Genomic DNA, 12,918 nt, shown 5'->3' with positions numbered 1-12,918 from the left:
CATGATGCTATTTGTTTGTCAAAATTTTAGAAAATGAAATTTGAAAATTTGGTCGAAATTTCCCTTTGACCACATTTGGCAGTGAAAGGGCTAAGGGTGAAATACACCTACTTCTGTGATGAGAATAAAGGAAATGATCACCAAGGTTATTGATTTTAACGCACTTCTCTTCATAAGTTCATCAGTACCGTACCAAATAATTATATATGGATCTAGTCTCGAGGAAATGAGATAAGAGGGAATCGCGAACAACATAAAAACACTTAAAAAGAAAATGTTAACACTTCGGTATGTTCTCTACAGAACAAGAACATCAAAGGATCCAGGTTACTTCAATGTTCTTTATTTGGGCAAAACTCAGCAAATATGTATCAGCAGGTTTCGGTAGCAGACAGGACTTTCTTGATCTGGCCCTTGGTAGCAAACCTGGGCACAATAACAGGAGCTCCACATGGCTTAAATTACGGAGTGCTCGATCCCAGGGTTTGTGTGCTTTGGCAAGTTAGTGATGATGTCATTCGCTCCTGCATAATCTCCGGGAATGTAAGATATGTATTTTATACGTTGTCTTAAGACCTGATCAATCAATTGATGACAATTGTCCGAAACACTCCCATCCGAAACTGTGTTGGGAGTGTGTTGAATGTCGAACAGATCATACTGCTTTATTCTAGAGTTTCGACCACAGAAAAAGATGCCTGAAAATGCACGTTTTGGCTTCGACCAGCTCGCCGCGTTTTGCCCGAAAAATGTCGCCTGCATTATGACCATACAATGGTCCCTTAAAGTCAAATACATGTAACTCACAAAAGAATGAGCGACCTTCAAACAAGCACATACCTTGTAACTGGTCAGTTCGTAGTGAAGTTTTCCCAGTTGAGTCTGTAGACGTTTTATAACCACATCTTTGTCGACCTCTACATTTTGTCTGAGAAAAAAAATAAGGAGTCAGCCATGAGTAACACCTCGCTGACGCAGATAGTTTATTTTGCGAGTTAAAAGAACAGTTGGCGCAATTCCACGGAACTATCACGTCTTGTTAAAAGTTGAAGTAGGATTGGAGCTTGCTAGGCTTTGAACGGTGTGTATGTGATAAAAAGCCAACCCTTTTGCTACCACAACAGAGGATCCACATTTTACCATGTAAAAGTACCACTGAAGAGGTTTCATTTGAATTGTCACACCTTAGGATTTCGTCCAGAGACTCAAAAGTTAGAACCACCTCACTGACTCCTTCATTCACCCTGGAAGTGAAACGGTTAGAGCATCTACATCGCCATGTTTACTTCTTTTCTCGAATTTCGCACCAGAACTTTTCCCCTCGCCGTTCGGCCTTTTTCCATCTTGGAAACAGGGCTGATATTCTTTCTTATGAACCCACGGCGGAATTGGTCCGGGTAACCAGCCCAGCCAGGTCAACCGAGCTCATGTGAAGTGACCCTAAGGCTAACTTTTTGGGCCGACAAGAAAAGCAATCCGGCATAGTATGAGCACCTATCCGATATGTGACTCTCCACTTTAGATATCGGCGTGGCGCAGCTTCGCTTGATGACAGGAATTGCGCCGAAATCACCATTCTTATGTCTGAACAGAAGCCCTATCTGGTACGATTTTCTTGCCGGGACAAAAGCTATCCAGCAAAGTGTGAACACAGCTTAAGTTCCCTATAAGCTCTTGTGCAGATGTTCTTTTGTCCCATCACGCAGTCCTCCAGGGTAGGTAACTCATTAAGCAATCCTCCAGGATGCCGCCATGGCTCAAAACCACGACTACAAACCATCAACTATCCGTTAAAGAAAAACAAAATCACCTACCTTGGTTCATTTACAACTCGAGCAACCTTTTGGGCAAATCTGCATGTCAAGATGGTTTCATGTAAATTTTCCTCTTCCAGAGACAAAGCTGCAATCATGGCAGCGTTACCATTACCACCTGAAATAAAGAACAGCAAAGCTTGAAGGTCATCCGCCTTTTTGTCCCACCTCCTCCCTGCAACTTGTTTGGCAACGTAGCATCAAAATAACAGTCAAGAAATAAGTTGCAGGAAAAATCTCCAAGTGAAACGGGGACTTCTATGAGAGGGAATGAAATCTCTTTGGCAGTACTTTCACAAGGTACTATTTATTTAACATGTACTATGAGCTTTTGAGTCTCTCGTCCAAATCCTATCGTGTTACCATCCAAATGAAACCTCTATGGCAGTACTTTCACATGGTACAATTTATTTAGCATGACGTTCTTACGTTTCAGTCTTTCGTTTAAATCCTACGGTGAGACCATTCAAATGAAACAGGGGCACCCAACGTCAATTTTCAGAAATATCTGTTCGGAAGACGATTTGAGATCTAGAATTTTCGGAACATTTGTTGTAAAATTTCTTGCTTGCCTGCCTCTCCTAGAATTTCGAACATCTAAAAAATGGTATAATTGCCCATTTTTAACGGATTTTTACCCTAAAAAGGTCACCTAAAATTTTCGGGAGGCTTTTTTCTGACTGAAATTTTCGAAAAGGTAAGCCATGATCCCTATAATTTTCGGATCACTAGCCTTTCAGCTAGGAAATCCGAACAGATGAAAAAATTGGGGGGGTGGGGGGTAAATATTAGCATGACGTTCTAACGTTTGAGTCTTTCGTCCAAATTCAATTGAAACCTCTTTGGCAGTACTTTCAAATTTTTAATTCTTTTTACCATTTTTAACAAAATGAAACATGAAAATTGTGTGGAATTTTGAGTTTGCCTACTTGTAGGAGTGAAAGGGTAACATACACTCAGTTGTAGGAATCCTTCATGATCAGTTGACTCACCTAAACAGTCCTGTAGCACCATTGTCAGTAATGAATTCCTGTAGGGAATATAACAAGGATTATACCCCACCCCAAAAGGTGACTGCAGTCTTCCTTGTCTTCTTCCTAGCTGCCCGGTGCTTGCACTCTTCATCAGACCATACACTCTTGGTATCTCAGCAGCTCCTTTGCTTTGTGGTTGCGACAAGAAAGCACTTGAGCCACGATTCAAACATTTTCCAGTCTGTTTCTTTTTCCTGTCTGTTTCAGTGTTTCTGGGGTGAAATTTCTGCAGGGCAGTTACGACAGACTCCAAGTGATGAAGAGACAAGTTGAAGAATCTTGCTCTGCTGATATCTGGAACATGTGATTTCCACACTCTTTCAGACCCTGCCAGGTCCACCAAGTGCAACTTGGATCTTAAGAAGGAGAGGTATGAGATTTATTTCAAGTGAGACCTCTTTAAAGTTTAAACATACATGTAAACTGACAACAGAATGGCAAACTCACAGAGCACCAAAAATGGTCACTCTCTTGAAAACAAAATATTTTCAATTTAAAAATCAAAATAACAATATATCGTGAAAAGCACTGCTCAAAATTGAGTAGTCTCACCACACAACACGATCCAGACTTACGGTTATAATGGTTAATATGAATGATAATTAGTTGTCTTCATCTACAGTTTACAAGACAGTGTAAAGCTTGAAAACAATCCTGACTAGATAAGTGTGACAGGTCACATTTGATTTCAAGTTAATTTAATTCAATCTATAAGTTGATTCTCAATTTCCTTTCTCTCCTAGTCCTAAAAGGTTCCTTCACTTTCAAATCAAGTCAATTTGTTTCAACCTAGGGCAATATATTTTTTAAGGTCACTTTTTCCTATCAAGAGACAACGAAGAGGATGTTATTATACCATAATGCAATGCAGGATGCAAATGACCAATGCAAAAGAAAGAGGGCACCACAAAGTGCCCTGTCCAATAGCCCAGGGTTGAGTGACCTGTTGCACTAGTTAGCAAGCTCTTATTATGAGTTATCTAGCAGGCAAATACTTTTTATTTCCAGCTACAACAAGTTGAAAAACGTTGAGACACTCAAACAAAAAAACCGGCCTTTCTTACTTCAAGTATCTGCTAGTCACACAACTGTGAGATAATTTAAAACATTCACCCCCTCCCTCCCCTCCATTCATAGTTGTTCCTACAAGTTCTGAGCATGGTCTTGCATTGCTAGCAACTTTGACAGGGGGAGGTAGTCTGCTACACAGCCGTTTTTAGTGTCGTCACGCAAAAAAGTTTGTTTTAAGCGGTCAAGAAAGTTCTAAGTGAAAAAAGGTTTGATAGGCCCAGAAGGCTTTTACCAGGATCGGTTGGTTCTTCATTTAACGTGCATATGTACTGATTTGTAAATAAATGAAGAATTTAATGTGCCAGGTGTGCTCATTGTGTTCCTGTGAAGACTAAACTCTCAAGGGTACTGGTTCAAAAAGCAATCTTACAAATTATCAATGGGCGATTTCCCGCAACTATACCGGGCAACAAAATGAGCACATCCATGCTGTGCATCGCAATTTGCTCAATTTGCTTGCTGCTGCTGCTTATCTTCTAAATTTTGAATAGGACTCGACTACGACAACACTACGGAAGTTAATTGCTTGTTTTCACGCGACGATTTTGATTGTATTCTGTCATTCACACATGGGGCACCGATAAAAGCAAAGCTGTGATTGGAGGAGTCACGGTACCGCAAACGTGGTGTGAACACCTTCCAGAAAATGGGAGCTAAATTATAATAATGTTAATCATGGGAAAGGAATGTAGTTCGGTTTTCAGCAGCCGTGAGTGGGGAGGAGCGTTGCGTGACGACTCTAAAAACGGCTGTGTAGCAGACTAAGGGGGAGGAGGGTGAATCACAAGCACAAGATCATGGACAAGCCATTCAAGCCAAAGTAAAGTACATTGTTTTTTTGCAACTGGTTGTGGCTTCTCATAGTTCCAGGTTAGTAAACAACAGCAACAGCTTCCCACATTCTGTTCAAGTGCATCCTTGAAGACTCAGGGGCAGTCATGCAGTTGGGTTGACAGAAACTTCATACAGCACTTGAAAACCTTCGCCGTGCCATTTCTGCCGATGTGACTGACTGCCCCTGGGTCTCTGACGACTGCTACAGTGAGCACATCCAATGAAACGAGATCAAGACCTAGACTCCTTTGCTCACAGGAATGTGGAAACAGTCTACACCACATAAAATTTATTTCCATACAAACCTGATAATGATTTCTGAACCCCGCTCTTGCATTGCAAGTGCAACAGTAAAAATAGAATGCGACCTTGAAGATCTTTGATTGGCAGTTGTGTAAGCAGCCTTTTGATTTGCCAGTCCCCATTGATACAGACTTACAGCTTCCTTTTCTGATGTCACAGCATGAGAAGAAAGTCCATGCAGGTGGCAACATCCCTTCCCGCCCATGTAAGTGATCAAAACCTGGGAAAAATGAACAGTAATACATTTGAACCTCCATGTGTGCCCACCTCTAGTAAGCGACAACCTATCCAAAACAATTAAATTTTCCCACTCAAAGCCCTATAATAACAACCCTGTGTAAACAACCACCTCTTATAAGTAACCACGACCACTCTTTGGTCTGACAGTTTTGCTTTTAACCTCTCACAAGTGACCTCTTGACACATGATGTGCTCTCTATGTTCCCTTTTTGTACTACACCAATCAGAGCATATAAAGAAATTTAAATGACAACGTAGAACTACGGGTATACAAAACTTAGAAAATGGACGATAATTCTCTTCCAAAAAGTTACAAAAATACAACTGATTCAAAAAGCCCCCATTCAAATGTATAAAAATGAATTTGAAGTTTATTCCAATTAAGTGGAAACCTCCCACTAGTAACCTCCCATAAGCAGACAACTACCACAAGTGGACACACCCTAAACGTGGATAACTTCTTATAGTAGACACCCCTATAAGCAGATACCACCAATAAGTGCATACCTACCATTAACAGACACCTCCCATTAAAACATACATGTAACACATTAGTGGATACCTTTCAATAGTGGACAATTCACTCTAGAGGACACCTGCCACTAGTGGAACCTCCATTGGTGAATACCTTCCATTAATGGATACTTGAATCCCATTAGTGGATGCCTCCAATCAGTAGATACCGGTACCTCTCATTAGTGGACACCAAGTACATCAAGTACATTAGTGGAAAAACCCCACTAGTGGATACCTCCTATTAGTGTACACCTACCATAAGTGGACACCTCCCACTAGTGAATGCCTTCCATCACTGGATACCTCCCACTAGTGGATAGTTCCCATTAAGTGGACACCTCCCATCAGTGGACACCCCCCCATTAGAGGATACTTCCCATCAGTTGATACCCCCCACTGGTGGATAGCTCCCATAATAGTGGATACCTCCAATTAGTGGACCTCTCCATTGGTGGACACCTCCTATTAGTGGATACCTCCCATTAGTGGACCCATCCCATTAGTGGTCTAATTAACAATTATTCCTCGAGCCCGAAAGGGCTCAGAGTCAATAGCCCATAAGGCTGATACCATTCGTGAATAGCTCTCATTAGTGGACACCTCCCATTGGTGGATAGCTCCTATTCCTGCACCCCTCCCGTTAGTGGACACCTCCCATTAGTAGACAGCTCCCATTAGTGGACACCTCCCATGGGTGGACAGCTTCCATTAGTGGACAGCTCCCATTGGTGGACAGCTCCCATTAGTGGATACCTCCCATTGGTAGACAGCTTCCATTAGTGGACACCTCCGATTGGTGGACAGCTCCCATTAGTGGAAACCTCCCATTGGTAGACAGCTCCCATTAGTGGAAAGCTCCCATTGGTGGCACCTCCCATTCATGGATAGCTCCCATTGGTGAACCCATCCCTTTAGTGGACACCTCTCATTGGTGGACAGCTCTTTTAGTGGACACATCCCTTTTGTGGATAGCTCCCATTAGTGAACCCATCCCATTAGTGGATACCTCCAATTAGTATACACCTCCCATTGGTAGATACCTCCCATTAATGGATACACCCCATTAGTGGAAACCTTCCATCACTGGTCACCTCCCATTAGTGCATACAATGTTAAGTAGATACCTTTCATTAGTGGATACCTCTCATTAGTTGACCTCTTATCTCCCATAAGTAGACACCTGACATATTAGTGGACACCCCTAACAATTGGATACCTTCAATTAGTGGGCACCTGCCACATGTGGATATCTCCCATTATTGGATAGCTCCCATTAGGGGACACCTAGTGGGACACCCATTTGTGGACACGTACCTCCCATTATTGGATACTTGCTAGTAGTGGATACCACTAATATGTGGACATTTCCTATTATTAGTCAATGCCTCTCATCGGTGAATACCTCACATCAGGGGACACCTCCCATCTCCCATAAGAAGGCACCCCCCATAAGAGGATACCTTTCATTAGTGGATTGGTCCCTTGAAGATTGAATTCTGCTTACTGGAGGTTAAGATGTTGCATAATGTTCTTACCTTGGGCATCTCTCTGTTTTTCTTTGAACCATTGAACAAGAAACATCCCAGAAGATCATACGCTGTCTCCCTGTATATTTCAAAGAATGATATGTGAACAGTGAATGCTTCATGTTGACTATGCTGTTGAATTTTTTGAAAGATCAAAGACAGGCTTTGAGGAATGAGTCCTGCATCTTCAGATCTGAAAAAAAGAATCAGAGTAATCACTTCAGACAGTTGGTAATAACTAATTTACAGTTGAATCCTGATTTTTTTCATAACTTGTTTTCCTGAACCCTACTACAATAGGAAAACTACATGTACAGTAAAAACCCGCATGTAAGAACCTAGCGGTTTATAGGTTTGGGGAGCAACAATGGCACAGTGGTGAGAACACTCTCCTCCCACCAATGTGGCCCGGACTCAACTCAAGAGGTCAATACCATATGTGGGTTTGAGTTGGTTGTTGGTTCCCTCCTTTACTTCCGGAGGTTTTTCTCTGGGTTCTCGTGTTTTCCCCTCTCCTCAAAAACCAACATTTCAATATTCCAATTTGACCAGGAATGGTAGACAAAGAATCACTTTGTTGATGTGCTCTCTCTCTAAATCATTGTTTATTATTTTATTGAGTGACATAAAACCTGATGGCAGAAATTTGTCATTTTCATAACCAAAAATATAGGAACCTGATCAAGCAGATTATCATAAATATTTATGTAGGTTACAGTTAAATTATGATAAACGTTTTAACCACAGAGTTTGACTTAATAATTGTACACTATCTTCATTGCAAGAAACTACTGATAGATAACACTAAATTAACATACATTCTGTAATCAGTTTTAATTGTTAGGCTTATCATGATACAGTTGTGAACAAATACTGTATATTTAAGGAACAAACCAAAGTTTATTTAATAAATATAGGAAAAAGAACTATATCTCCTTCTCAGAAAATATGAGCCTAATAAAGAACCTACTTACATGTAGCCTAAGTTGCCAATAACTATACCCAAAATACAAGAACCTATTTTGCAGACTTAAAAGAAAAACAGGTTCTTCCAACTAGCAAGCTAGCCTAGGTGAGATGTCTATACCTCTTCTTTCTTTTTCTTGCAGAAAAGGGACCTTTTCCCTGTTGACTGAGCAACAAGGAAAATAGGAGAGGTGTGCATGCAGGCTGCTTAACAAGGGGGTTTTGTAGTCGCTGAAACCAAAATACACTTTTTTAATTTCATTGTTTGCGATTAGCCTTATTCTCGATAAAGTTACAATTTTGAGTGGAATATTCTCTTTCAAAACTGGACATTTCACATATGTATCTATTCTCTATTTTCATCAAGACTAAAGGATCAATACCGCTATCAACTTAGATTCTCGGTTGTGTCTCAATTCCTTCTTACAAGAGAAGGGGTAGAAAGCGTAAGTGGGACTACTGTGGCTCGTAACGCTGTTTGAAGACTGTCTGATAATATTATAATTTGGAAAAATAAATAATTTATTTTTTCCAAATTACAATATTATTGGTTTATTACCAGAGTCATTTTATGCCGCTGAGAAGGGGAGATAAACAAAACCTGCATTCTGGTTGGCTACCCGTGAAAGTGGATTTCCTGCTTTGGTCCCAAAAGAAAAATGACCTTTTTGCCATGTAATACATCCTTTACTGACCAAAGATAGCTGGATATTGGCCATGCATTTTTATTTATTTTTAGCCAAGATATCATCTGGGTCCATAAATTGCAAACAAAACAAAAAATTGGCCAATATCCAGCCATCTTGACCTTCCACTTTATGAAAAACATATAGATTAATGTATATTACGTAATACGCACTTTAATTTTCACAAACCCTCAGCAGGGCTGTGCTCTAGAAGAGCCCAGTGGCAAAGCCCAGTGGCCCCTGATGACTAACTTTTGCCCTCGGAGACTAGAAAAACTCAGATTTTTCATACAAATCATATGCTGCGCACCCTAGAATTTACAGTTTCAGAGCACTGGGCTCCCTTCAATTTTCCTTAGAGCACAGCCTTGCTCAGAGACTCAACACATGTCGCATACTTTGATTGATGTGACTATTCCAATTGTCAACAAAAACACACAAACATCAAAATTAATTCCCAAAGCCAAAAGTGTTGATTAAATTGATTAATCAATTTATTGATTAAATTTATTCAAAATCAAGTTTCAACTGGATTCTGCACCAAGGAAAATTTCACCAGAAAAAGAAACCCAGATAGAACAAGGATATTAACTTAGAACAACCATGTACAGTACATGAACCGCATGATTCACATGCAGCATCACTGAGTTTTCAAATTACCACGTGGCATTTCCTTACATAGCACGTGAAAATTGTTTGGTTGCTTAGTCATGTCACATGCTCAACAAAAATCCATCATTTTTTCCTTCCTGTGTGATAAATCATGCAAAGGAAGACTCTGCTCACTTAAACAGGACAGCCTGAAAATTTAAATTATTATAAAACCTCTTCAATATTTAAAAACAAGAAATTTGGAATATTCAGAGGACTGAAGTTATCTCAAATTAACAACAATACATAACTTACATTTTTTCAAAATCAGGGCTGTCATTAAGAGCCGGGGAAAGGGGGGCGGGGATTTCCCCTAGCTACTATGAATGTGGTCCCTGGCTAATTTCATTGGAAAATAGAAGAAAAATAGAACCAAAAGAAATCCCTAGCAGTTTGATTCCTTGCCTACTTGTTGCATTTATCTGGCAACTTAAAATCTTAGTGACAACCATGAAAAGTACCTTTCCATGTACAGTATAAAGTAACAAACAACATTCCAACCATAAGACAAATATTTCACATTTCAGAACAATCCACTACAATATTACATAACAGATAAATTGTGTTGACAAAACTTGTTATAATCCTCTTGACTGTAATTTTGCCCTTACAAACACTGACAATATTTACGGAATACAGTTTCCGTAACTACAGTCTTACATGTACATCTGATATGCTGTACATCTAACAATCTTAACCTTGGAAGTAACCTGTCTGGTTTGTTAATATTGTTGGGCAATTTTCCCAACAACAATTACAATGTAGCTGATGAAAGTGATGTTTTTTTCAATCTTACAAACAACTAGTCTTTTATATTTTGATCATATGACAGCCTGTCAAAGAATGACAGCGAACCGGAAATAGTAGTCACATAGTGGCTGGTTTTTTTTTTGTTTTTTTTTCGTTTCAGACGAAAAACAGCCATCTTGCTCACATGACCTCAATTTGCAATCCCTTCCTGTCACTGCATAATTTTTTGTTCACTTTTACCTGACTTACTGCAGTAACCTACAATGTAAAACAGTCACTTTGTCACAATCTACTGTCTATCCACTAATTACAAATGTACAAGCACAATAATCTGCTACTTAACGACACCTAATAGCAGTTGATAGTCTGGCAACACTGAGCAAAATAACTAGGCAAAAATAGATCAAAATGGCACTATATTTCGTTCCATCTGCATGTACAATAAATAATATTTCATTTCTTAATTTGCTTCATTGAGTTGACTTTGACATTTTTTTTCCTGAAAAATAGTTGATATAATTATTATAAGGGATAAAATGTCACTAATTATGTTCACTGGAAACTTGCATGCAATCATCTCAGCTATTTTACTGCAATTGGTGTTGTTTTGCAAGTGGAAAATTCTGCACATTCGTACGTATTCAAAGTATAAGAGATTTAACAAGCTTAAATGTAGTTACTCTAGCTATGAAGAAAGAAAAGAGTCTTGTACAAAGGTGTGATAGTCATAGGATACATTACAAAACACAGTCCAACTTTCTACAGCTGTATGACGTACACTAACTCATTTATGACTTCTTGAATGAAAGTGTCTATGTTCTAATTACCAGGAGTTTGGAATATGCCTAAAACTTAAGCTTAATTAAATATTTTTTTGCATGTGTGGCCGAGCGGTTAACACCTCAAACTCTGGATCTGGAGGTCTGAGGTTCAAGCCTCGCCTGTAACGTTGTTTCCTTAGACAAGGAACTTTACTCCACTTTGTCTCTCTTCACCCAGGTGTATAAATGGGTACCAGTGACACACTGCTGGGGGGTAACCCTGCGATGGACTAGCATCCCGTCCAGGGGGGAGTAGCAATACTCCTAGGCTTGCTTCATGTTATGGAAACTAGCATAAGCTCCGGCCGTGTGGGCCTTTGGCTCCTGTGCGCCTTTGGCTCGTGTGCGCCTTTACCTTATCTCTACCACTTCAGTCATTTAAATTTCACTCATTATGCAATCACCATGATACTATGTATACAGAGTGCTACATGTTAAGACCTAGCCACTTAAAGTTTTTAAGTCTTTTAAACTGAGCACACTCCCTTTCATGCAAATCTCTGGCTATTTTCTCAACTCATAATTGCTAAATGAGGAGATTATTAATTTCATGAAAGTAAACCTTTCAGCAAATTTGAGATGCTTGTTTGTTATTAATGACCACAGATCTTTAAAACTAATTTACATATATAAAAGCCTTTTTGGGAATTTTTTTCCGGCCGCAAGTAGCGGGTAATCTAACATTACTAATAAACTATTATTTGGGAAATTTCCTATCCAAAGTCGCGCTAAAACTTGACCTACAATGACGACATCCAATTTTAAGCTGGAAGAAACTCGAGATGTCGATGTCTAGACTTGTTTGTCACTGTTCAAAGAACTCCGTATACAAAAAATAAATTGACGTTAAGGTTTTATACGTGAATAAAACAAAAACCACACCTAATGACTTAATAAGTTTCCAACATAAATAAAAGCTGCTATTAAGCAAATGCCAAATCACTTATTGATGGGAAGTAATAAATTTTAGAAGAAGTTGGAAAGTTAAACGACTTCGACTCTAGCTTACCCGTGGGTATCATAATCTTGTAAACCTTCTGCAGGTCCTTGAATAGTGTACGTCTTTCCAGCGTTGGTTTGCCCGTACGCAAATATTGTGCCATTGTAACCTTTGAAGAACGCCTCGATAATGTCCTTTGCAGCCGCTTGAAAGACTTGCTTTTGTGACGAGTCAACCCCGAAAACGTCCGAAAAGTTAAATCGAAGAAAGCGCTTTGGATCGTGATCTTCTGTTGGAACTTGGTTATGAGATGCAATATAAAGCGCTTGATCTTCATGCTTGAACAGCTCTTGTTTGATATTTTTAGAGGGCTTTAACCGAGCAAACACCTTGATATTATTGGCCATAAACAAACCTTGGGCTATAAACGGCGTCTCCAATATTCTTCCCAAGTTTCGAGCCAAGCGAGCAGCCGCAAACTTTTTCTGCAGCGAATCATCCGAGTAACTTCTTTGAACGACAATTTATAGCAGGTAATTTAATCGCTTTTATGTGCAAAATTGGATGAACAAAAGGAATAATGATAATTATTCCAAAGCGTGCCTAATATCATATCGACAATAACCATATCAAATTCACTCATCCACAATGTTGTACGTGCTTCAAAAGGTCAAAATGCGACAGTCATGCCCTCCACGCTATTGCGGCTAAAAGACTGGTGCGAGATACAGCGGACATGCGCAATATAACTGCCTTGAAAACAAAG

General features: G+C 39.6%; 1 protein-coding gene across 1 annotated transcript in view; it reads right to left on the bottom strand.

Moving 5' to 3' along the window:
• LOC140941463 (uncharacterized) overlaps nt 1–12,786 on the bottom strand; it is a 28,116-nt gene extending 15,330 nt beyond the window's left edge. The window contains exons 1-6 of the mRNA XM_073390459.1: nt 12,222–12,786; nt 7,348–7,531; nt 5,059–5,276; nt 2,807–3,204; nt 1,815–1,932; nt 841–928 (exon numbers count right to left, since the gene is read on the bottom strand). Of these exons, the coding sequence (XP_073246560.1) occupies nt 841–928; nt 1,815–1,932; nt 2,807–3,204; nt 5,059–5,276; nt 7,348–7,531; nt 12,222–12,559 (1,344 nt within the window). The 5' untranslated portion in view covers nt 12,560–12,786. The remainder of the gene's footprint in view (nt 1–840; nt 929–1,814; nt 1,933–2,806; nt 3,205–5,058; nt 5,277–7,347; nt 7,532–12,221) is intronic.
• Between the last annotated feature and the right edge of the window lie 132 nt (nt 12,787–12,918).

The sequence above is a fragment of the Porites lutea genome, chromosome 6, assembly GCF_958299795.1.
Source record: "Porites lutea chromosome 6, jaPorLute2.1, whole genome shotgun sequence".
Classification (NCBI taxonomy): domain Eukaryota; kingdom Metazoa; phylum Cnidaria; class Anthozoa; order Scleractinia; family Poritidae; genus Porites; species Porites lutea.
Note: the sequence above shows the minus strand (reverse complement) of the source record. Positions and strands in the feature narration are given on the sequence as shown.